The sequence below is a fragment of the Ranitomeya variabilis genome, chromosome 2, assembly GCF_051348905.1.
Source record: "Ranitomeya variabilis isolate aRanVar5 chromosome 2, aRanVar5.hap1, whole genome shotgun sequence".
In the NCBI taxonomy this organism is placed as follows: domain Eukaryota; kingdom Metazoa; phylum Chordata; class Amphibia; order Anura; family Dendrobatidae; genus Ranitomeya; species Ranitomeya variabilis.
Window position 1 is genome coordinate 806,530,472 of NC_135233.1, and position 27,022 is coordinate 806,557,493.

The 27,022-nt window shown below is 41.1% G+C and overlaps 1 protein-coding gene across 2 annotated transcripts in view; it reads right to left on the reverse strand.

The window, feature by feature from the left end:
- The window catches only part of COL19A1 (collagen type XIX alpha 1 chain), a 1,614,879-nt gene that overhangs the window by 183,732 nt on the left and 1,404,125 nt on the right, over positions 1 to 27,022 (reverse strand). For both annotated transcript variants that reach the window (XM_077289962.1, XM_077289964.1), the window contains exons 42-44: positions 19,442 to 19,495; positions 14,328 to 14,372; positions 1,725 to 1,769 (exon numbers count right to left, since the gene is read on the reverse strand). In XM_077289962.1, coding sequence (XP_077146077.1) covers positions 1,725 to 1,769; positions 14,328 to 14,372; positions 19,442 to 19,495 — 144 coding nt within the window. The remainder of the gene's footprint in view (positions 1 to 1,724; positions 1,770 to 14,327; positions 14,373 to 19,441; positions 19,496 to 27,022) is intronic.

Below are 27,022 nucleotides of genomic sequence, written 5' to 3' on the forward strand. Positions count from 1 at the left end.
TGAAGTGGTGCACGAGCTGAATGTGTGCTACCTCTCTGAGCGCTTCAGAGTCCGAGTCCTTGGATTTCTCAGTTTTCTTAGGTGGTGGAATTTACAGCTAAACCTCCAGTAGTAAGATTAGTTTGAGAATAACAAGGGAAAGTGGTCTGCTATGTCAGAGCCAAGGCACAAGAAGTTGGACTCCACTTGTGTTGTCTTGCCTTTTCTTCCCTCTGGTTATAAAACTAGGCCATTAACATGTAAAAAGCCCCACCGTGGAGGGCCACAGCAGCAGACTTAGAAGGGTATTTCCATTTCCAAGACGCTAAGCCAATACAGTATGCAGTAGGTGTAATAATATTAGCATATACCTCAAATTAGAAGTGTAGTATAGTTCTTCTGATTCACTATTTGTCTTACCCCATTTCCAGGGCTTTTCAGTAACTTAGGTATCAATGGTTCTGACCACTCATATAATGACAGTTAGTTTGTTAGTTGTTAGTGGTCGTAACCATGGATACTTAAACTACTTCAATGCCCTTCACATGGGGTAAGTGACATAGCTTATCAGAAGAACTATCTTACATTTCTACTTGGAGGTATTTGCTAATATTAATATTACACCTAGTACAATTTTGGGATAGGATCTTGGAGATGGGAATACAGCTTTAATCTTGAATGCACTCTTCACAATCCATTCCTAACATTCAAAGTTCTTCACACTTAAATTACAAGCCTATTTGAACACTGGCAATGTCACTGAGTTTTGCTGGTTTGATACATGTATTTTACTTTCCTTTATTTTGTATACTCATTTGTGTATTTTAAAACTCAAGCCAAGTTGTCACTGAGAGTATGTGCCATTATCCAGCAGCATTTTGGATGCTGTCCATTTGTTGACATGAATATTTAACAATTCTCTACTACCTAAGTCAAAAACAAAATAAAGACTGTAGCAATTCAGGCTTTTGTCCTGGTGTTGGGATAATTTATTGTCGAAACAGCTAATTAAGAAAAATGATGTTCATATTTAGTGTTACAGTTGCACAGAATGGTAGAAATTATTGCACCGAGTAGTAAAAAGCAATGTTTATACATGTATAATATAACATACTTGTGTAATATAACAAGGCATTATGAAAAGAAATAAATTAATAATGTAATCATCACAACAATGGCGTACCGCAGGCAAAAGCCTTTAAAACCCATTTACATAGTTTCTGTAGCTAAGCGCCTCAGAAGAGGTGAATAACTATATAATTATATTTTATTTCAATTTAACCACATTTTATTATGTAATACCAGGGGGCAATGGAATTTTACCATGTTCCATTTGGAGCGTAGAAAATGAATTTTGCACAGTGAAAATTGAGTCTTTGACTTTCCTGACAGGAGAGGGGTTAATTAAGACACAGCACTTAAGGTAAACTTTGCCTTTCAGGAATTAGTGTAATAAACAAGTATTTATTTGTGCATGCTGTTAATGCTGCAGTGAGGGTCCATTAACATGCGGCACAAGCAGAAACATATGGCGCTCCTCCCCTGAACCTCTTCAGTAATACTGGAAAAAGCATGTTTGAATTTTCCTGGGATTCTAAGGTCTCAAATCACCTATACTTTGTACCGTAGGGAAGCGCAGCTACCAAATTGAGATCAGCAATGACAGTTCTTAGGGCCTTGAAATGTCTGTCTTCACAATTCTCTAGAATATTCAGTAGCAAAGCACATTTAATATGCATACTTACCGCTTCACCTGGAATTCCTGCAGGACCTGGGGCTCCGTTCCTTCCCTTTTGAAATGAAGATATATGTTTTAATCAAATTGTACTATCCTACAGAACACAAATGTAGTTGTTTCTTATTTCTAATGCAATTACCTTACTGACCAGAATAACATCAAACCGTATGTTAGAGTGCAATAAAATGACTGGTAAATCAGGCTTGCCTTAAAGTCCAAGTAATAAAGCTTTTAAGTAGAATAAACAGTGATAGATTGGAAAAGACAGTTTTATAGTGTTCACGCAGAAGTACATCTTGCCTGACTACTATGAATGTTTCATTTACCTAATTGTTGAAGTGGATGTTGACTCACTCACAGTGAAAGCTAGGTAATATGGTAAACTTCAGGAAAAGATTTATTGAATGTCCAGACAGCCATCAAAAAATGCCATCATTGTTCTTCACCAGGAAATGCAGATCTGTTTTAGAATACTCAGTTTTGTTGAACTCAGGGCGTACCCAGGCAAGTGTCGGGGCCCTGGCGAGACAGGGGGGCCCATTCAGGGCCGACATTAAGGGCAGGTAGCTGCCTAGGGCCTCCGCTCCCCCGGGGCCCTCAGATAGCGGCACATCATGCAGCCGCTATGGGGCCTCTGTGAGGCAGGGGGGCCCGTCTATCGCCAGCGCCAACTCCCCCGCGGCCGCATTGAACTATACCGGGGTCTGCCGGTAAAGTTCAAAGCAAATGATGGAGGAGAGAGCATCACCTGATGCTCCCCCTCCCATCATTCCACACTCTGCCTCTGACACTGCCGCTGCGAGTGCGCGATGGTGTCAGGCAGTGCAGCGGCAGCCGCCGAGACCAGAGCAGGGAGCAGCGCGGGCACGTTGAGAGGTGAGGAGTGGGTTTTTTTTTTGTAACTATAACAATGAGTACTGGACTATGGGGCCATTCTTGGGGGGAGGGGGGCTGTGCTGTATACTACATGTCTGTGCTATATACTACATGGCTGTGTTATATACTACGTGGGCTGTGCTATATACTATATGGGCTGTTATATGCTATGTGGGCTGTGCTATATACTACATGGCTGTTCTATATACCAAGTGGGCCATGTTATATACTATGTGGCTGTGCTATATACTATATGGGCTGTTATATGCTACGTGGGCTGTGCTATATACTACATGGCTGTTCTATATGCTACGTGGGCCATGTTATATACTATGTGGGCTGAGTTATATAATATGTGGCTGTGCTATATACTATATGGGCTGTTATATGCTACGTGGGCTGTGCTATATACTACATGGCTGTTCTATATGCTACGTGGGCCCTGTTATATACTATGTGGGCTGTTATATGCTACGTGAGCTGTTCTATATACTACGTGGGCCATGTTATATACTATGTGGGCTGAGTTATATAATATGTGGCTGTGCTATATACTATATGGGCTGTTATATGCTATGTGGGCTGTGCTATATACAGTACTACGTGGCTATGTTATATGCTATGTGGGCTCTTATATACTACATGGCTGTGTTATATGCTACGTGGCTGTGTTATATACTATGTGGGCTGTGTTATATACTACATGGCTGTGTTATATGCGATCATGAATCGTGGTATGTGTTAAAGGGGGGGCCCACTGAGACTCTTTCGCCCGGGGCCCTCAAAAACCTGGAGCCGACCCTGGTTGAACTCAATGCAAATTCACAATACAGACTACAAACTTCATTAAATAAATCTTAGACCTGATGACACTGGTTTACTTACTTTATAGTGAATCTGTCAGTAGGATGAACCATCCTAAGCCATCATGCAGTTCATAGAGAGTTGAATAAAATGATACTTTGATATCTGCGATCTGATGTGCTATTCCAGAGAAATCTACGGTATTCTTAATATGTAAAGAAGCTGCTATGAGCTGAGCATAAATATCTCACTGACAATCTGCCTCCAGTGCTTATTTTAAATTAAAGGGGAGGTTCAGTGTGAGACATGTAATGACTGACATTCTGTGCTCCTGATCTCACTGAAGAACTGTGCCTGCCTAAAACTAATACAGTGCAGCAGAGCTGAACTTTGCCTTATTACAAGTAAATATGCATTAGAAGGTCTCTTATCATAGGACTGTCATAGAATCATAGAATGTTAGAGTTTGATGGGACCTCCTCCTTGATAGCTGTAACTGTGACCATTCTAGATCTATTTCAATCTCCTAAGCTTCTAATTATGACAGTGTTTCAATAAAACAAGGACGCTATAAAAAAATCCTAAAGACAGATTACTTTTTAAAAACTGACTCTCTTGATTAATCAGGTATGATAAATTCAAATTTTCCAGACCTTCCATTGATATCATGGCCATGGCTCATGCAAGACTGAGAAAGATGGGCATGTGGTTTAAAAGGAATCTTTCATCAGGTTTTGCTAACTAACGAGGGAGTAGCCAACTCACCCACCCTACCTACAATCCTCCAGAGCACACAGCAGAGTTACTGCTGAAGATGGTAAACATGTAAAAACGATGAGGTAGCTTTGCAGAGTTAACAACTAGTGTTGAGCATTCCAATACTGCAAATATCGAGTATCGGCTGATATTCGCTGTATCGGATTTCCGATACTGAGTTCCGATACTTTTAAGATATCGGATATCAGAATCGGAAGTTTCTATAGTGCAATGATGCACTATAATGGAGTGTGGGCGGTACTACATACTACATGCATACAACATACTGCATACCTCTGCAGTACTGCATACCTCGACCTCCTGACGAAGCTATTGTTATAGCGAAACGCGCGTCGAGGTGCGCTCTGGCTGAATGATCCCCCCTTTCCTGACTCTGACAACATGACCACAGGTAAATTTATAAGCAGCTTGTACCATCACTGGTTATGATGTCCGTGCCGGCCTTATGCTAAATAGTAGCTAGACTGCCCTATCTATATGGCACGGCTGTCTCTTTATCAGACATGTGTACTATAGTCTGTATAATAGCCTGCCTTGTTGGCACATGCTATGGTAATATTAGGAGCAGGTAGTTACATATTTTGTACCCTATGCAGTGTCAGTCAGTGGGGGGACATTTCAGTCTTCGGCTCTGCTTAGATTTCGGATTTGCACTCTATCTCACCTTTTATTGTGTGTTTAATGTTGGTTTTATAATGTTGTTTACAATAAATATATGTACTTTTAATATTTAATCCAGTCTCTTCATGTTTCTCTGTTGGTGCCCATTAATTTATTGATGGAGGGATTCTTTATTACCGTATGAGGATATTTTTATTGGTTAAACATACTGCATACATACATACAACATACATACAACATACTACATACCTACTACATACAACAAACAACATACATACTACATACATACTACATACATATAACATACATACTACATGCATACAACATACATACATACAACATACATACTACACATACTACATACAACATACATACTACATACATACTACATACATACAACATACATACTACATGCATGCAACATACATCATACATACAACATACATACTACATTCATACTACATACATACTACATACATACTACATGCATACAACATACATACTACATACAAACATACAACATCCATACTACATACATACTACATACATACATACAACATACATACTACATACATACATACAACATACATACAACATACATACTACATACATACAACATACATACATACATACAACATACATACTACATACATACTACATACTACATACATACTACATACAGTACATACATGCTACATACATACTACATACATACTAGATACATACTACATACAATACATTCATGCATTACATACAATACATACATACAGACATACAGTACATATAACATAGATTACATACTCAACATCACTTGTCATTTTGATCCCCGAAGCCAGTGTCATCTGTAAAAAAGATTAAAATAACAAACAAACAATATACTCCCTGATCCGAAGAAATCCACGAGTGTCCCACAATGATTTCCCGTGGAGAACGGCAACATCAGCTGATGCGACCGCTCTCTAGGGGCTCCAGGAACATAATGACAGGAGGAAGGTAACCTTCCGCACTGTATTCCTCCGCCGCTGTAAAAAAAATAGTCCCTAGTCTCACTTTTGGCATTGCTGTATGAGAAATTTTCCCACGCAGCAATTGCCATAAAGTGAGACTTTGCACTCTAGTAACCTCTCAGTGATGCGCTGCAGGAGCCATTTTTTCCTGTCAGTGTGTCACTGAGGGTCCTATAGAGCAGTGACATCACCCGATGTCACAGTTCTATAGGGTTGATCGTCATGGGACACTCGTTATTAATTGGAATACGGCAGACAGGTAGTATACGGTTTATTATTTTACATTTTTTGCAGGTGCTGAAGTATGGTAAGTAAGGTTAAATGAAGAATATTAAAATATTTTTTTCCTAATTTGTGTTTTATTAACCCTTTACTAGTACTGGATTAATAATGGATAGGCATCTTATTGATGCCTCTCCATTATTAACCCGGCTTAATGTTACCTTACAATAGCAAGGTGATATTAACCCCTTATTGCCCCATATTCCACCACTACATGGAAGTGGGAAGAGAGGGGCTAAGTGCCGGAATTGGCGCATCTTACAGATGCACCATTTCTGGGGCGGCTGCGGACTGGTATTTGTTGCCGGGGGGCCAATATCCATGGCCCCTCTCTAGGCTATGAATATCAGCCCGCAGCTGTTTGCATAGCCTTTGTGGCTATAAAATATAGGGAGACCCCACGTCATTTTTTTGGGGGGTTCCCCTATTATAAGGCTACGCAGACAGCTGCGGGCTGATATTCATAACAGGCTACAAATATTGGCCCCCGGCTGTCGGCTTTCCCCCTCTGGCACAGAAAATTGCATGGGAGCCCACGCCAATTTTTTCCATTTTTTTTTTTTAAATTAAACGCTTATTAAGGCCTCTTTCACACTTGCGTTAATACAGGTCCGTCGCTATGCGTCGGGCCGACGTACCGACGCACGTTGTGAAATTTGTGCACAACGTGGGCAGCGGATGCAGTTTTTCAACACATCCGCTGCCCATTCTGATGTCCGGGGAGGAGGGGGCGGAGTTTCGGCAGTGCATGCGCAGTAGAAAATGGCGGACGCGATGGACAAAAAATGTTCAGTTGAACGTTTTTTCATGCCGACGGTCTGCCACACGTTTCATCCGTTTATTGCCAGATCCGTCGCTGTGCATTTTTTCGCTGGACAGAAAAACCGTTCCTCTGAATGTGTTTTCCGTCCGGCGGAAACAGCTTTTTTGACGGATCTGGCAAAAAAAGGATGAAACGTGTGGCCATCAGGCGCAATCCGGTGCTAATACAACTCAATGAGAAAAAACGGATCTGGCGAAAAAAAAGGATCCTTCAAATGTGCTCATAGGATGCGTTTTTTAGCAATAGACTTGTATTATCGACGGATCGCGACGGATGGCCACACGTCGCATCCGTCGTGCAACGGATCCATCGTGTTTTGGCGGATCGTCGGCACGGAAAAACGTTCAAGTGAACATTTTTTGTCCATCGCGTCCACCATTTTCTACCGCGCATGCGCAGCCGAAACTCCGCCCCCTCCTCCCCGGACATCAGAATGGGCAGCGGATGTGTTGAAAAACTGCATCCGCTGCCCACGTTGTGCACAAATTTCACAACGTGCGTCGGTACGTCGGCCCGACGCATAGCAACAGACCGGTACCGACGCCAGTGTGAAAGAGGCCTTAATGAGCATTTAATTTAAAAGAAAAAAACAGAAAAAAAATGGCGTGGGCTCCCGTGCAATTTTCTGTGCCAGAGGGGGAAAGCCGACAGCCGGGGGACAATATTTGTAGCTTGCTATGAATATCAGCCCACAGCTTTCTGAGTAGCCTTTGCTGGCTATTAAAATAGGGAGACCCCCCGAAAAAATGACGTGGGGTCCCCCTATATTTTATAGCCAGAAAGGCTACGCAGACAGCTGCAGGCTGATATTCATAACCTAGAGAGGGGCCATGGATATTGCCCTCCCCGGCTACAAATACGAGTCCGCAACCACCCCAGAAATGGTGCATCTGTAAGATGTGCCAATTCTGGCACTTAGCCCCTCTCTTCCCACTCCCGTGTAGTGGTGGGATATGGGGTAATAAGGGGTTAATGTCACCTTGCTATTGTAAGGTGACATTAAGCCGGGTTAATAATGGAGAGGCGTCAATAAGACGCCTATCTATTATTAATCTAATACTAGTAAAGGGTTAATAAAACACAAACACATTAGGAAAAAAGTATTTTAATATTCTTCATTTCACCATACTTACCATACTTCAGCACCTGCAAAAAATGTAAAATAATAAACTGTATACTACCTGTCCGCCATAGTCCAATTAATAAAGAGTGTCCCACGACGATCTCCCCTATAGAACAGTGACATCGGGTGATGTCACTGCTCTATAGGACCCTCAGTGACACACTGACAGGAGACAATGGCTCCTGCAGTGCATCACTGAGAGGTTACTAGAGTTGAAAGTCTCACTTTATGGCAATTGCTGCGTGGGAAAATTTCTCATACAGCAATGCCAAAAGTGAGACTAGGGACTATTTTTTTTACAGCGGCGCAGGAATACAGTGTGGAAGGATACCTTCCTACCATCATTGTGTTCCTGGAGCCCCTAGAGAGCGGTCGCATCAGCTGATGCTGCCATTCTCCACGGGAGATCGTCGTGGGACACTCGTTGATTTCTGCGGATCAGGGAGTATATTGTTTGTTTGTTATTTTAATCTTTTTTACAGATGACACTGGCTTCGGGAATCAAAATGACAAGTGATGGTGAGTATGTAATCTATGTTATATGTACTGTATGTATGTACGGTATGTATTGTATGTAATGCATGAATGTATTGTATGTAGTATGTATGTAGTATGTATGTATGTAGTATGTATGTAGTATGTATGTTGTATGTATGTAGTATGTATGTATTATGTATGTAGTATGTATGTAGTATATATGCAGTATGTTGCATGTATGTTGTATGTATGTAGTATGTATGTATGTATGTAGTATGTTGTATGTATGTTGTATGTATGTATGCATGTATGTTGTATGTATGTATATAGTATGTTGTATGTATATTGTATGTATGAATGCAGTATGTATGTAGTATGTTGTATGCATGTTGTATGTATGTATGTTGTATGTATGTAGTATGTTGTATGTATGTTGTTATGATCCTTAGTGGTTGAGGATCACAAATTACTCCAGCTAAGTAACAAACATAGGACAAGCTCTAAGGAGGTGGCAAACTGGACTGACCGCAAATCTGAACCTATCCAAACACACTAGAAGTAGCCGGTGAATGTGCCTAAAAATCCTAGATGTCCCGAGCCAGCCTGAGGAACTAACTACCCCTAGAGAGAAAGAAAAGACCTCTCTTGCCTCCAGAGAAATAATCCCCAAAGATATAGAAGCCCCCAACAGATAATAACGGTGAGGTAAGAGGAAGGCACATACACAGGGATGAAAGCAGATTCAGCAAATGAGGCCCACTAATACTAGATAGCAGAAAATAGAAAAGGGAATCTATGCGGTCAGTAAAAAACCCTTACAAAATATCCACTCTGAGATTTCAAGAACCCCCACACCAACTAACGGTGTGGGGGGAGAAACTCAGTCCCCTAGAGCAACCAGCAAGCGAGGAAATCACATTTTAGCGAGCTGGACTAAAAACATAATGAACACTGATAATCAAAAAATGATCAAACAAAAACTTAGCTTGTCTTGGAGAGACTGGGAGCAAGGTAGACACAAGGAATCTGAAGAGCACTGAATACATTGATAGCAGGCAAGGAACTGAGTCTCCAGGTGAGCTAAATAGGAAACCAACCAAGGATAACGAACCAGCTGATGCAGCCAACCTGCAGAAAGACAACACTACACAGTACCGCTTGTGACCACTAGAGGGAGCCCAAAAATAGAATTCACAACAGTATGTAGTATGTATGTTGTATGTATGTATTATGTATGTATGTTGTATACATGTAGTATGTATGTTGTATGTATGAGGTGTGTTGTATGTATGTTGTATGTAGTAGTTTTTTTTACATTCAACACATTAGATGGATGATGGGACTACTACTGTCCCATCATTGGCTAATGCGTCAATCACTGCCATTGTAGCAGGCATAGCCCGATGGGACTTGTAGTCCCATCTGAGGATGTCTGCACACACAAACACAAAGACCCCCGGCAGGCCGCACAGACCCCCGAGAGGCCTGCACAGACCCCCGACAGGCTGCACAGACTTCCGGCAGGCTGCACAGACCCCCGAGAAGCCCGTACAGACCCCCAGCAAGCCGCACAGACCCCCCACGGTTTCACACAGACACACAGTCTCTGAAAATGCACCGCCCACACTCTTCCCCCCTCCGGAACAGGATGTACAAGGAATGAAAGGGCTTATTTTCATTCCGATAATTGTGTCCCATTGACTTGCATTGGTTTCCGGTATCGGCGATATCCGATATTTTTTGGATATCGGCCGATACATTCCGATCCCGATATTTCCGAATATCAGAAGGTATCGCTCAACACTATTAACAACATAAATTTTATTGTTTATTTTAAAATCATGCTATAAATGATAAAAAATGACTAATAACAAATGATCCATTATTGAGAATAGGCGATTTCACACCTGCCTCTGCTCAATCTCCCTTCACAATGACCTGAGCACGGACTCACTAAGTACTTCAATACACAAGAATGAGTTAGGATTCAACCATTTTGGCTATGTACATGTGTTGTTTCCTGAAACAATATGAAGTTAGAGTGTGAAAAAACACAGTGGCCAGTGTAAAAATTGCAAGTTCTGGATATTTAAAAAAGAAATTGCAAAAATGTAAAAAAAAAATTCAACACAAAACCTGATTTAAACAATAGGTAATTTTGTGATGATGGAGTCTCTTTAATGTGAACAATGGTATTGATAATATTGGGTCATACTGTAGGTAGTAACACTGTCCCATGGTACTGATAAATTATCAAATACAATCCTCTAATCCATCATCTTGAGCCATACAAGCACAAACAAAATACTGCAATTTCTAATACAAGATGCAATTCGAAGACTATTGTGTTTGCTTTTGCTCTGCTTCCTTGGGGTAAAAATAATGACAAAATCTGACTCAGTTTCATCTCCATAAACCTGATAAGAGGAGACACTCTGAAATCTCCATCAAAAGCCACAGCTTGCTTCTTTTTACTTTGACTTTATAAACTGTAAATTTATCACCAGTTTTTTTGTAAGAGTTGAAGAGAAAGACTACATAATGAGCACATGCACAGTACATATGCTTTCAGTAGCAGTTGTCAAAACACCAAATAATCAAAATAGATTGTTAGATGACCCACAATTGACTCTTCAAAGCTTCTCAACGGCAAAGAACCTATGAACCTCTACTAGAAAATCTTCAAATCAAGCTTTTACTGCAAACTCTTGTCGCCCAGTAAACTGGATAAACAAGTCAAAGCCCAACAAAATGAAATAGCAGAGCATCAAGAAAAATACAATTTATATACCGAATATATTGCTACAATATTGCTAAAACTATTGCTTCTATTATTAAATGATCAATTGTGCCATACTAAGCAATATATTCTTTGACTTGAATGGAATAATTATTCCAGTCCTAGACCAAATTCATGCACTTATGATACATTCTGATAATAAAATAAAAATGTAGTGTTCACTAGACCAAATAATCTATATACAGCCTAAAGTGTGCATTCTATATATATCTCACATGTCAACCTAGGTTAGACTGCTCAAAATCCTAAGGATTGGCTGTAGCAAACTGCAAGTATCCACTCATGGTATAGGAAAAGTAGTAATATTCCATTATTATTCGAATGAATTAGTCATTCTATAATTCATGTTTTTGTTATGTTTCTCATAATGGGAGCTACTCCTTGCTTTTCCACATAGAGCGGGATCTCAAGCAGTAGAACCTATGAAATCCATATTCCCAGATAAAACAATCCTTTTTGCGAGAAAGGATAACATAGATTGTATTTTTATAGACAAAATATGGAAACATAAACAGCAATGTAAACAACGGGTTAATTTTAGACCTAAACAAAAATGTAAACAATAGGTTAATTTTAGACAATACATTCACTTTAAAGGGGGTTTTCACTTTTGATTTTTTAAATAATCATGCAGTAGGCTCAAAAAAAAAAAATCAATCATATGCCAATACATATGACGCTCCTCTTATAAAGCTGATGTCACGGTTCCACCCTTCAGTGTGTCTGGGATGCAGTTGCTGACAGTTCAGCCTTTTAATCCAGTAAAGGGGCATGCTGAAGCTGTCAGTGCTTTGATTGACAGCTCAACTATCCAATCTGTGACTGGGAGGCGTTGGCTGTCTCCAAGTGTTCACTATCCCGGGTGATTGCCATGCTACTTAACTGAGCTACTTCTCCCACACCTCTGCCAGACATACATTCAACAAGTGAGGTTTGTGCTACCTGTGCCTTGCGTTCTGTGTGCTTGATCATTTGCTGCCTGACCTTGGACTTTGTTCTGACCATCTGACTGTTTAACCCCTTCTGCTGTGATCCGTTACTCTCCTGTATTCTGACCTCAGAATGTTACCTGACTACACTTTTGTCTCTTCCTGCTGTTTATGACATACTGTCCTGGCTTCTGACCTTGGACTCCTTGACCACTCTGACTCACTGCTTTGCAGTGAGAAGTGACAAGCATCACAGCTGGTCTCTAAATTATTCTTCCAGTTGGGACGAATATTTGCAACTAATTGCTGGCCTCAGTTATGCCCAATGCATTGTTGCTCTGGATTAGCTGCAGTGGCCACATGATCATATAACAGGAACAGTATATTCAGACTTTGAGTACTTGCATGACCAACCATCAGTACTCCACTGGGGGAGGAGGGCAATGGGGTGACAGAAGCAGCCTCCTTTCTGTTTTGACAGTTTAGATGCCTCAGCTGTGATTCACCGCAGCATCTAAGAGATTAAACTAATTAGCTCCAACTGTCCAGCATCAGCCCAGACGAGCTAAGGTTGTCCAAATCTTACAGAGGCTTTAATATTTTTATCAAACATGATTGCTAAACGTGTGATATAACAAAACGAAGATGTGAACAGATATGATAGGATATAAATGTGACTAGAAGAGTCGTCAGACAAGAATGACATGGAGGACTGAAGGCAATATTCTAATGATGGCATAGAGGAAGAAACGCCAATGATGTAAAGGAACTATCCAGGCCCATTGAATGTTTAAGACATCCTCAATGTAGGACACAGCAGTGAAACAAAGATTAATTTCAGTTCAATAAATGAACACTTAGGGTACTGTCACACAGTACCATTTTGATCGCTACGACGGTACGATTCGTGACGTTCTAGCGATATCGTTACGATATCGCAGTGTCTGACACGCAGCAGCGATCAGGGATCCTGCTGAGAATCGTACGTCGTAGCAGATCGTGTGGAACTTTCTTTCGTCGCTTGATCACCCGCTGACATCGCTGGATCGTTGTGTGTGACAGCGATCCAGCGATGTGTTCGCTTGTAACCAGGGTAAACATCGGGTAACTAAGCGCAGGGCCGCGCTTAGTAACCCGATGTTTACCGTGGTTACCAGCGTAAACGTAAAAAAACAAACAGTAGATACTTACATTCCGGTGTCTGTCCTCCAGCGTCTCAGCTTCTCTCCACTGTGTGAGCGTCTGCCAGCCGGAAAGCGAGCACAGCGGTGACGTCTGACGTCACCGCTGTGCTTGCCGGCTATGGCGCTTACACAGTGGAGAGAAGCAGAACGCCGGGGACAGACACCGGAATGTAAGTATGTACTGTTTGTTTTTTTTACGTTTACGCTGGTAACCACGGTAAACATCGGGTTACTAAGCGCGGCCCTGCGCTTAGTTACCCGATGTTTACCCTGGTTACCGGGGACTTCGGCATCGCTCCAGCGCCGTGATTGCAACGTGTGACTGCAGTCTACGACGCTGGAGCGATATTCATACGATCGCTGCGACGTCACGGATCGTGCCGTCGTAGCGATCAAAATGGTACTGTGTGACAGTACCCTTACTATGTAAATAACTAGTGACTGAAATACTAAAACAATAAATCCAGAAATCAATACTACATTTCCCATTAACTGTACAAACACAGAATGAATTGCATCAGGCTATTACAATATTGAAAATTAATTACAATGTGTAGATATTGGACATTCAGATATTGACGGAATCTTTAATATACAGAATTGAGGCATATTGGAGGATATGTTATGTTAGAATATTGAAGTGTGACTATTACATTCAAATCCAAGCTAATAAAATAACATGAAATATTTCATATTTCCTGCCTCTCTGATGCGTTCAGACGGCAGTTTTCATAGAATTGAGTGAAATAAATTTAAGGTCATAAACTCTACAAAATAAAATGACTAGACATATATTTTAACAATGCATATTTTGCTCAATATAGCAGGGTAAATACAGTAATTGCAATTTATATTTGTTTTCTGCATTGCTCACTATTGAATTGTAAAAGATGCCAAAACTACTCACTGGTATCCCAGCAATTCCCGGTGGACCAATTTGTCCTCGATCTCCCTAGGACACAAATAATATACACAATTCAGTTTAGCAATCCAGAGCATGCCTTATTTATGAAACAAGAGAGACAAATGATATATTTATGGCTCAAAGAACAGCAGTTTGTCTTATACATTTTGTTATTGCTTAGTCAAGAATATAATTCATTAGCTAATCCAGCTGACACTTCTAATCTCTCCAGTCTGAATCCTCTATTATGTCTTTGTTCTGCACATATGTAAACATTATTGCATGAGGATAAGTGAACCTCAGGGGAAGGAAGGCAGTTGTGAATCAATTTAACATGTCAAAGGTACTGTTGCGATCTATGCGCTCCATTAAAATGTAGACTTGGACAGTAGCAGAAAGGCTCTGGATAGTGCAAGTGAAATTAAAATGGATTATACAAGTAGGTGTCTGTGCCTTTTAGGAGCCCCCAGGTCATAATATGTAGCTTTGGGGATGGCCTCAGGAAAAAAATATGTCTGATTATATTTTCAATTCTTATTTCAGTTCATGACTATTGATACTGAATATGAACTAGTGTCTTTTACATTTCTGTCTGTCTATCTATCTTCATCTTTTTCTTTTTAAATAGAGTGTAAAACCTCTAAGAGCTACTAGTGCAGGGCCTATGAAAGAGGTACAATAAATAGCTTGAGACAGGTCTTCCAGGTGTAGTAAAGCAGATAAGTGGGTTTATATTCACCCAAATACAGCATTTCAGCTCTGCTTACTGGAGCCTTTTTCAAGCTATCAGTTTTCAAGCAGTTACTATCTATCTATCTATCTATCTATCTATCTATCTATCTATCTATCTATCTATCTACTACAACTATGAGAGTTAAAATGAGAAAACAAATCCAGAAAATCACATTGGCTGATTTGGCAAGATTTATTTTGCAAATTATGGTGGAAAATAAGTATTTGGTCACCTAAATACTTGCAAGATTTCTGGCGCTCACAGACCTGTAACTTCTTCTTTAAGAGACTCCTCTGTCTTTCACTCATTACCTGTAGTAATGGCACCTGTTTGAGCTTGTTATCACTGTAAAAGACACCTGTCCACAACCCCAAACAGTCACACTTCAGACTCCACTATGACCAAAGAGCTGTCGAAGGACACCAGAACCAAAATTGTAGCCCTGCACCAAGCTGGGAAGACTAAATCTGCAATAGGCAAGCGGTTTGGTGTGATGAAATCAACTGTGGGAGCAATAATAAGAAAATGGAAGACATGCAAGACCACTGATAATCTCCCTCAATCTGGTGCTCCACGCAAGATCTCACCCCGTGGAGTCAAAATGATCACAAGAATGGTGAGAAAAAATCCCAGAACCACACAGAGGGACCTAGTGAATGACCTGCATAGAGCTGGGACCACCGTAACAAAGGCTACCATCAGTAACACACTATTCTGCCAGGGACTCAGATCCTGCAGTGTCAGACGTGTCCCCCTGATTAAGCCAGTACATGTCTGGGTCTGTCTGAAGTTTGCTAGAGTGCATTTGGATTATCCAAAAGAGAATAGGGAGAATGTCATATGGTCTGATAAAACCAAAGTAGAACTGTTTGGTAGAAACAAAACTCGTCGTGTTTGGAGGATACAGAATGCTGAGTTGCATCCAAAGAACACCATACCTACTGTGAAGCATGGGGGTGGCAACATCATGCTTTGGGGCTGTTTCTCTGCCAAGGGACCAGGACGACTGATCTGTGTACATGAAAGAATGAATGGGGCCATGTATCGTGCAATTTTGAGGGCAAAATTCCTTCCATCAGCAAGGGCATTGAAGATGAAACGTGCATGGGTCTGTCAGCATGATAATGATCCAAAGCACACCACCAGGGCAATGAAGGAGTGGCTTCGTAAGAAGCATATGAAGGTCCTGGAGTAGCCTAGCTAGTCTCCAGATCTCAACCCCATAGAAAACCTTTGGAGGGAGTTGAAAGTCCATGTTGCCCAACAACAGGCCCAAAACATCACTGCTCTAGAGGAGATCTGCATGGAGGAATGGGCCAACATAGCACCAACAGTGTGTGCCAAACTTGTGAAGACTTGCAGAAAACGTTTGACCTCTGTCATTGCCAACAAAGGATATATAACAAAATATTGAGATGAACTTTTGCTAATGAATGACCAAACACTTATTTTCCATCACAATTTGCAAAATAAATCTTGCCAAATCAGACCAGGTGATTTTCTGGATTTATATTCTTATTTTGACTCTCATAGTTGTGGTCTACCTATGATGTCAATTACAGGCCTCTCTCATCTTTTGAAGTGGAAGAGAACTTGAACAATTGGTGGCTGACTAAATATTTTTTCCCACTCTATCTGTATATCTATCTCTCTATCTATCTATCTATCTATCTATCTATCTATCTATCTATCTATCTATCTATCTATCTCTCTATCTATCTCTCTATATATCTTACATCTTTCTATCTATCTCTCTATCTCTCTATTATCTATCTAACAACAGGTTATAGAATTTAAGCAACTGACATAGTCAGGTTATATGTTGCAAAAAGGAAAATGGGTACATATCAGAGATGAGCAGAACTGACAAGATTCAATTTCACAAAATCACCTACAAAAAAATGGAAAATTCAACTCGTGGTCCCAAGAATTGTGGCTCGCAGCTGTCTGCCAGCTTGGTGCATTAGCTCCAGATTTAGTAGACTGGTATGAAGAACACATCTCAAAATGGTGAACTGTGTGAGTAGCTCTGCAGAGAAGAGCAGATCTGGGTACACATCTACTGGTCTTGGGGATTTAATTATAATTTAAGCATTGTATGCTGGAGACAGGATGATACTACCGGTCAGAGGAGATGCTTGAAGCTGAATGCTGAATAGGGGTTTGGTGGGAACCCCTGGATCTTGGTATACTGCTTCAGGGTGATTTGTGTGGAAAAGCTTTGGTTATCTATCTATCTATCATTTAGTCATGAAACATCTGGCTTCAGATGTCACTGTCTATACTAACTATAAGGTGTATGTGTTTAGATTAAGATGGGAATTTACAGTATATAACAAGTAAATTGCAATGTTTCTTGTATTTATAAGGTCTATGCAATGTTACGTATATGAGAACATTGTCGATAACCTTTTAGGCTAGGGCCACATGGCGCAACAACAATTTTCACACAAGTCAAAAACATCTTGTGTTACTTGTCTGCGACTTGCTGCCACGCGACTATTTTACAGATCTGATTTTGCTGTAGAAAATATGGCCATACAGTATCACAGAGAAGTTGAACGCATGTCTCAGTCTCGTGACTTGCAATGACGGTTATGGCTAGCCGATCTTGTGCGACTTGCAACCAGCGACAGAAACGTCAACACATTTGGAAACATTTGCATCTCTGTGTCACTGTCACAAGGGGTCACAGTGCACCAGAACCATGGAGCCCTAGCCTTAAATATACGTTCTACATCACTGTGTATCATTCCAAACCTTGTCCTGATCAGAGCACCGCACATTTTTGTATTCTGCTTTTCATTTTTCTAACTGCACTGCTTTTTCCATGGTAATTTTCCGTGTTGTCCACCATCTCTCAGGAGACATTCAACTGGTTGACTTACTTATACAAACTCTTCTTTAATTAGTTTATGAAACATGTTGACTGAATGTGATAATTCTGTTGCTTTATCTTATCTGATATTCTAATCTCATCTGACAGAAGTTCTTGAAGGTTTTATCATTTTTGGTTCAGTGCTCTGTTTGGGAGAAATTGTTCAGTGGCCTTGCTTTGAGATTAACCGCTCTCTGTAAGTTTGGCAGCTAACAGTTGTAAAATCTTTATTACATTTTATTTGCTTTTTATCATAATTGTTGTATATAATTGTTAGGAATTGCTTAGCAAATTGAATGTGACAATCATCAATGAATATGCTTTTCTTCAGATATGTAGGCAGTGGATGAATAATAAAATATCTAAAGGATATGTCAACTTTGCAATTACAGATTTAGGCATAAAAGCATTGAGTTAATATTTACATCAACTAAGTTTTTGCAAGTTCTAAAAAAAGTATTTTTTTAATTAGAAGTATGCTTGGCTATTTCTGGGCGTCCCAAAGAGAGTGATTGGAGCTGCATTCAAATATGCGCACTAACAGTCCATTAAAACAGGACAAAAGTTCTCCATTATGACGATTCTTGGGTTCTCGGCAGTCTACAAGTTGTCTAGCTGCTATCACACATCATTTGGACATTTGATAACTTCTTGTTAACAGGATTTCTGTTTAGGTTCAGCCTTAGTAGTAAATATTTCACTTTTATCAAAATCTCTTAAATCTAATGTTCACACTTATCCGTAATATAATGATCCATTCACTCTCATGTATAATTGTACCTATCCATCTGTCTGTAATAGGGTCATCATGAGTTGCAGATAGTTGACATGTGTAGACCATATGAGGGTGTAATATGATGATGAAAATACAGAAATTAGTCACTGCCATCTAAACTACTTGCAGAATAATGTAGAGACATTAATTCCAGGTATGTCTCTGGACTCTTGCTGTAGTTTTGCTATAATCAGTGCTTTATCAGCAGGAGATTATCACAAGAGGACTAGTAAACCTGCTGTCAGGTAGTCCTCCATATTCATGAGCTCTTTATAATCCTGCCCCCACCACTGATTGGCAGCTATTTTCATGCACTGTACAATGGTAGAAAGCTGCCAATCAGTCCTGGGTGTGGGCTTATACAGGGCTCAGCATTCAGAGAACTGCTAGATATGCAGCAGATAAAATAGTGATTTTATCAATACTACAACCAGCAGCTCTGTAAGTGACACATCGCCTGAATCAGGGTCTCTACCCTTACATATTGCTTCTAACAGATGAAGTAGCAAAAACCTGGTGACAGCGTTCCTTAAATTTTTAGCTGAAAATTGATTTAACTGTTTTTATAATATTTTTTATGATATAAACTACAGTATATCTGCATCAGTGACTATGCAAATGGGAAGAGTAACCACTAGAATAAGGCATTAAAGAAATGTGTCACTTCACAAAAAACTGCAAGAAACAGTCAAGACAAATAATACAGTAGCACAAGAATATGTTTCCCATACCTTCTCCCCTGGGAAACCTTCAAGTCCTGGCAGTCCCATTGGTCCTGGCTCGCCCTAGAAAAAAAAGACCTTTACAGAATAACCTGCATGACATTACACGGAACAAATAGAGATAATTTTACATTTACAAGGCGCGTAATAAATCTGCCACTGTTGTGTCACCTTCTATAATTTAAGCATCCATTGTTCACCCTTTTTCGGTATTGTTAGTGAAGCCTGAGTGACGGTTTTAATTATCCTCCTACCTGTTTATTTCACAATAAACTTTTAAGAACGGTTATCGGAAGCAAAATATAATTGCAGCAAAAGTCTTATTTTCTGATACCACATCTGAAGATTCCAGATTTATGGACCAAGCAACAACACCTATGAATAATTTTCACACTGGTCCAATAAAAAGTACAAAACGTATAAAGGATTCACTTCTCTTCCGGACAAAAAGGTGTCATAAAACAGTGTAATAATGCAGTGTTAAAATCCTACATTACCCAAAGCGTAGGATAAGAGGGCATCAAAGTTGCTTGAATTATGATGTGAACACATGCACCTCCAGACAGAGAATATAGAGAAGCCGTGAAGCGTGAGCTCATTTTTATCTCTAGCAAGGCAAAGCAATCGTTAAGGGCTAATTTTTCCTATTTATTTTCTCATGGAAATATAGTAAAGTTAAATCAAGTCTACAAGACTCCTGCTTGTAAGTAAAATGGGAAGTATTTTTAGCCAACATAAACATACAATTAAGGCAATTTTAGAAGAAAATAAAGGAGGTGTGAATTGTGTTTAACACCTACTTTATTTTAGATGCTGAGAAATGTAGAGAAATGCTGGGAAATAAAGCCAGTAATCCTGATTCTGGACGCACATCTTGTAGGTGATTATACTTGTCGTGTGAGACATCATAAAAGTATATATATACAATATATAGATATTGTCATCCGTATACTCAAATCAGAGTTTGGCAAAAGAAAAAGGCATATTGGCTATTTATATTTAACAGTCAGATCAGAAATAATTGTTCCTGCAAAAGGGATTAATGTATATATACCGTACATGCTCGAATATAAGCCGACCCAAGTATAAGCCGAGGCACCTAATTTTGCCACAAAAAACTGGGAAAACTTATTGACTCGAATATAAGCCTAGGGTGGGAAATGCAGCAGCTACTGGTAAATTTCAAAAATAAACATAGATGTTAAATAAATATATGTCAGATAAATGTTTTTGAATATCCATATTGAATCTGGAGCCTCGTAAGATGCTCCATACAAAATACGCCCCATATAATGCTCCATAAAGTTCATGATGGGCCCATAAGATGCTCCATACAAAAATATGCCCCATAAAATGATCCATAAAGGTTAATGATGCCCCATAAGATGCTCCATACAAAAATACGCCTCACATAATTCTGCATAAAGGTTAATGATGGCCCCATAAGATGCTCCATATTAAAATATGCCCCATATAATGCTCCATAAAGGTTAATGATGGCCTCATAAGATGCTCCATATTAAAATATGCCCATATAATGCTGCACAAAGGATAATGATGAGCCCATAAGATGCTTCATATTAAATTATGCCCCATATAATGCTGCATAAAGGAAATGATGCCCCATAAGATGCTCCATATAAAAATATGCCCCATATAATGCTGCACAAAGGTTAATGATGGCCCCATAAGATGCTCCATACAAAAATACGCCCCATATAATGCTGCACAAAGGTTAATGATTTCCCCATAGGATGCTCTATATTAAAATATGCCCCATATATTGCTGCACAAAGGTTAATGATGGCCCCATAAGATGCTCCATACAAAAATATGCCCCATATAATGCTGCACAAAGGTTAATGATGGCCTCATAGGATGCTCCATGGAAAAATATGCCCCATATAATGCTGCACAAATGTTAATGATTTCCCCATAAGATGCTCTATATTAAAATATGCCCCATATATTGCTGCACAAAGGTTAATGATGGCCCCATAAGATGCTCCATACAAAAATATGCCCCATATAATGCTGCACAAAGGTTAATGATGGCCCCATAAGATGCTCCATACAAAAATATGCTCCATATAATGCTGCATAAAGAATAATAATGGCCCTATAAGATGCTCCATATTAAAATATGCCCCATATAATGCTGTTGCTGCGATAAAAAAAAAAAGACATATTCACCTCTTGTCACTGCCCGCTGCTCCTCAGCATCACTGTCTCTCTGCAGTGACTGATTAGGCAGAGGGCGCTCATTAACCACATCATCGCGCCCTCTGACCTGAACGTCACAACCAGAGGGCCCGGAAGACACAGCGCGGTGGTTGAACGGGGATAGGTGAATATCGCATTGCTCACCGTTCCAAATCCTACTCACCCTCCTGGCGCTGCATATCAGTCCCTGCATCTCGGGCACCTGCATCTCTCTTCCTGACTTCCTTCCTGTGCTGAGCAGTCAGTGATACCGCTCATTAAAGTAATGAATATGCACTCCATGCGTATGGGATTGGAGACGCATGCATTACTTTAATGAGCAGTACCACATGACTGCTCAGCACAGGAAGGAAGACAGGAAGAGAGATGCCGATGCCCGAGATGCAGGGACTGATGTGCAGCGATGACACCAGGAGGGTGAATATGATGTCTTTTGCTCCCCCACCCTCCCCCTCCCCCACCAGCAATGACTCGTGCATAAGCTGAGAGAGGCGTTTTCAGCACAAAAAAATGTGTTGAAAATCTCAGCTTACACACAAGTATATACGGTATATATTGTTTTACATGGAAGCTACTATTCTCATCTATGTGTAATGTTCATTATTGAAGCCTATCAATATTCACTTAAAGGGACTCTGTCAGCACGGAATGAATGTTACTGCTGCTTGGACTAATAGAGACAGAAAAGGGTGAAGATAGATGTAAAACAAGCAGGTGGGAAGGTGTATATATATAATGTTTGCCCCCACCATGAAGCACACAGCACCTGCACTTGGTTTGAACAGTCATTCTGTATGGACAGAGTCCCTTTATCTGTCTTCTATCTAAAGGTTAATAGTGTTCCAACGCTGCATAACAGCCTTAGGTCGGCGTCACAATTAACGTATGAAAAATCAGTCTGATTTTCTCGGCCGAGAGTCACACAAATGTTCTCTGTATGGTCATCCGTGGGTAGTGTGTTTGTGGAAAGCCCGCCAGGGCCATGGGGTACACAGTACCTGGTCCGGTACTTAAAGGAATGTGTCACGGCGGCAGCGACCCAGTCCATGGCCCTGGGCGTCCATGTTAAAGGGAAAGTCTTTTTAAAGGGGTTTTTGAAATAAAGAAAGTTTGTGACGCCACCTGTGGTATTCGGTCAGAGGTGACCAACGCTGCTTAAAGGGGTCCTCTGGGGTGATGTTATGGCAGCCAGATGGTGTAACTTCCCAAAGGGGAAGTAGGTCCCCAGGGCTCCCGGTGAATAGATGGAAGATTGTGAGTAGTGCAGTAAAGAATGAAGGATGCAGTTGTGCAGTCTTTTTACCTGGTTTACTGATGGTAGCAGGCAGCCACAGTCCAGGGCACCAGATCACAGGTACAGGCAGGGTCCGGACAGCTTGGAAGCAAGTTCAGAGCTCAGCTTTACCAGGTGGAGTTAAAAGCCTCCCTTCTAGCACTGTGGTGTAGTTGCTTACTGCTTATGGCTTCTTGGCAAGGTCCTCTCAGTTATGTCTGTCCTTTATTGAAGTGGGACACAAACCCGTATGACAGGTGACTCGAGCCTTTTTACAGGGTCTCTATCAAGTCCAGGGCTCTATATGTCACTGTGTCTCCTGGGTATTAAGGCAGACAGATTATGTGTAGTCTAGCTGTCCTACTGGTTTCTGCTGTGCCTCCTAGAGTATGACACAACCTCGGTCTTCCGGTTACCGGTATCTGCGCTCTATCAGGGAGGTAGCCCAGTCACTGCTATTCTCCCTTGTTGTCACTCTCCTGTGCTTCGCTCTCTGGCACGTTAGCTAAGGGCTTTTCTTCCTTCTGTATCTCGCTATCTAGGAGCTACAGCACTTCAGGCTGTACGGTCCCTCACCCGTCCTTCTGCCTCAGACTGCTCCAGTCTGCTGTCTGGCATCAACAGTCTAACTCTTCCTAACTGCCTAGCAACTGCCTAGCAACTAACTCTTCCTCCCGACCAGAGAGAGCAGCTCCCCTGAAGTCGGGTGTAGAGCTCCCCCTTCTGGCCTGGAGTCAGAACAGTGTTGTATGCGCTAATTACCTGTTGAGGGGAATCTTCCAAGCTTGATATCACTCTCCCCATGAGGAAAGCAATGCCACTGTGGCAACCAGGACCCAGGAGCATCACACTTGCAATGCGATGATGTGATTTCCTTGCATCTATATATCCGTATGACATCCGTATGACATGCGTATGGCTTTACATTTCTCACTGCTTTTCCCCATTGAATTTAATGGCTCAATGGGCTGAAATGAGGAAAATGGTTGTGTATTTCTCACAAGTCACACTGATGGTCCGTGTGGTGTCCGATTTTTTCTCACACCCGTAGTCTTGCATTGGCGAGACTTGGGCGATATATGCATACAATCGCAGCATGCTGGGATTTCACTTGCACGCTGAATACACGAGAGAAAAAAATGGTGCCCCATAGATTAACACTGGTCCGAGCGCTATGCGATGTTTTCTCGCATAGCACTCGTCCGTATTCTACGCTAGTGTGACCCCGGCCTTACTGAAAGCATGGGTGAGAAAATTAACTGTATTCCTCCTGAGATCTGCCAGCTTTCAACCACTATAAAGCACGCCCTGACACTTTGATTAACAGTATCTACAGTATGTGAAGAAGGCTGTCAATAAAAGTGCCGTGGTGCACTTACAGCCACAAACTGTGTACTGTACTGTTGGTATCAATGAATTTATAGAAAAATCAGCAATTGTATTTATTGGACCACTACTGGTAAATAACACAGATGCTCTGATTTAGTTGTCTAGTCATACAATTTGGGAATTTACTGGCGTTGGGTGAATTTATTTCAGTGGAATTGAAATTTACTCAAATTTTACAAAAATTCTAAAAAATTGTAAATGCAAATTTTTGTTTGTAATTCACTCAGCGCAAATTTAGCAAGATGGCAGCTGAATAATGGCAGACAAATTGGCCAAACATAGATGGCATACTAAAGTTTAATTTAATTATTTTTTTAAATACCTCATCACTCACCTCTTTGCACTCTCTTCCATATGGTCTTTGCTGCCTTTCCTTTTTGCCACTGCACTCCAACATCAGGACATGCACTGTGACCTTATGAAGGGCAGTCAGGGTTGGGACTTCCACCATGACCAGACCTGAGACATCTCTGCACATGCCAGCCTAGTTAAAGATGAAAGTCTAGGCCTAGTGTGAAGATGCCGAGGTTTCGGCACACAGTGGCATCAGAGACAGTATGAGGGACAGCAATCAGTGGTGGCGAAGTGAGTCTTGCTTTTTATTTATTTTTTTCTACATGTTAAGTTTATATTTATTTGGTATCTCTACAGACCCCAGAGCATAATAAGACACATTCAATTCATGGAAAATAAATTTGAATGAGAGTTGAATTTTCCATTTTTTTGTAGGCGATTTTGTGAAAATTAATCTTGTCAGTTCTGCTCATCTCTGATATTTACCCATTTTCCTTTTTACAACACATAACCTGACTATGTCAGTTGCTTAAATGTTATAACTTGTTGTTCGATAGATAGATAGATAGATAGATAGATAGATAGATAGATAGATAGATAGATATGGGATAGATAGGTAAATATATGTATACTAGATTGTGGCCCGATTCTAATGCATCGGGTATTCTAGAATATGCATGTCCCCGTAGTATATGGACAATGATAATTCCAGAATTCGCGGCAGACTGTGCCCGTCGCTGATTGGTCGAGGCAACCTTTATGACATTATCGTCACCATGGCAACCATTTATGACATCTACTTCGATACTGTGCCCGTCGCTGATTGGTCGAGGCGAATTCGCGGCAGACTGTGCCCGTCGCTGATTGGTCGAGGCAACTTTTATGACATCATCGTCGCCATGCTGCGCCCGTCTCTGATTGGTCGAGGCCTGGCGGCCTCGACCAATCAGAGATGCGGGATTTCCAGGACAGACAGACAGACAGACAGACAGAAAGACAGACAGACAGACAGACAGACAGACGGAAAAACCCTTAGACAATTATATATATAGATATATATTAGATAGATTGTTATATAGATAGATAAATAGATATATATGGGATATAGATAGATAAATAGATAGATCGATAAATAGATAGATACTGTAGATAGATAGATAGATAGATAGATAGATAGATAGATAGATAGATAGATAGATAGATAGTTAAAGAGATAGATATGTGATGGATAGATAGATAGGTAGATAAATATATGGGATAGATAGATACATACATACATAGATATATACATAGACACGGGGTAGATATGTGGCGCCCCAGGGTCCTGGTCTTCACAGTGACATTGCTTTCCTCACGGGGAGAGTGATGTTACGCTTGGAAGCGATGAAGGATATCTCTTTATTAGGTAATTACAATGCACACAACATGTTCACACTCCAGGCCACAAGGGGGAGCTTTTGATCCTATTCCTATGTGTCTCCCCTATATATATTGTGTTTTGGAGGGAAAGTCAGTTCCGGTCAGAAAGTGAGTTACAGAGAAGAGGGCAGACCGACAGAGTGCAGAAGGTCTGAAGAGCTCTGTAGTCTGAAGTACTACAGCCCCTGGAGAAAGAGACATATTGAAGGAAAGAACATCAATCAGTGAGCGTGAAGGAGAGCGAAGCACAGGAGAGTGATATCAGGGGAGACCAGCTACGAATGAGCTGCCTCCCTCTGAAGCGCAGATAACCGGTAGCCGGAATACCGAGGTTGTAAGGGACTCTACGACTTGCAGCAGAGACTGGCAGGACAGCTGAACTGCAAGTTACCTGTCTGCCTCAATACCCAGGAGGCACAGTGACGCATAGAGCCCGGGTCATGATAGAGACCCTGTAAAAGGCTGGAGTCACCTGTCATACGGGTTTGTGTCCTATCCTATATGGGGGAAAGAGAAGAACTGTGAGGACCTTATCAGGAGCCATAGGCAGTAAGGGACTACAACACCACCGCACTAGAGGAAGGCTTTTCACTCCACCTGGTGAAGGGGAACTCTGGATTTGCTTCTAAGCCGGCCGGACCCTGCCTGTACCTGTGATCTGGTGCCCTGGACTGCGGTTGCCTGAAGCCTACAGTAAACCAGGTAAAGAGACTGCACATCTGTGTCCTCATTCTTTACTGCACCGTTCACCATCCTCATCTATACACCAGGAGCCCTGGGGACATACTTCACCTGTGGGAAGTTATACCATCTAGCTGCCATGCCATCACCCCAGAGGACCCCTCTAAGCAGCGCTGGTCCCCACTGACCGAATACCACAGGTGGCGTCATGAACAAACTTTATTCCTAAAGCCCCTTTAAAAACTTTCCCTTTTACATGGGCGCCCAAGGCCACAGACCAGAACGCCACCACCATGACATTTCCCTGTGAG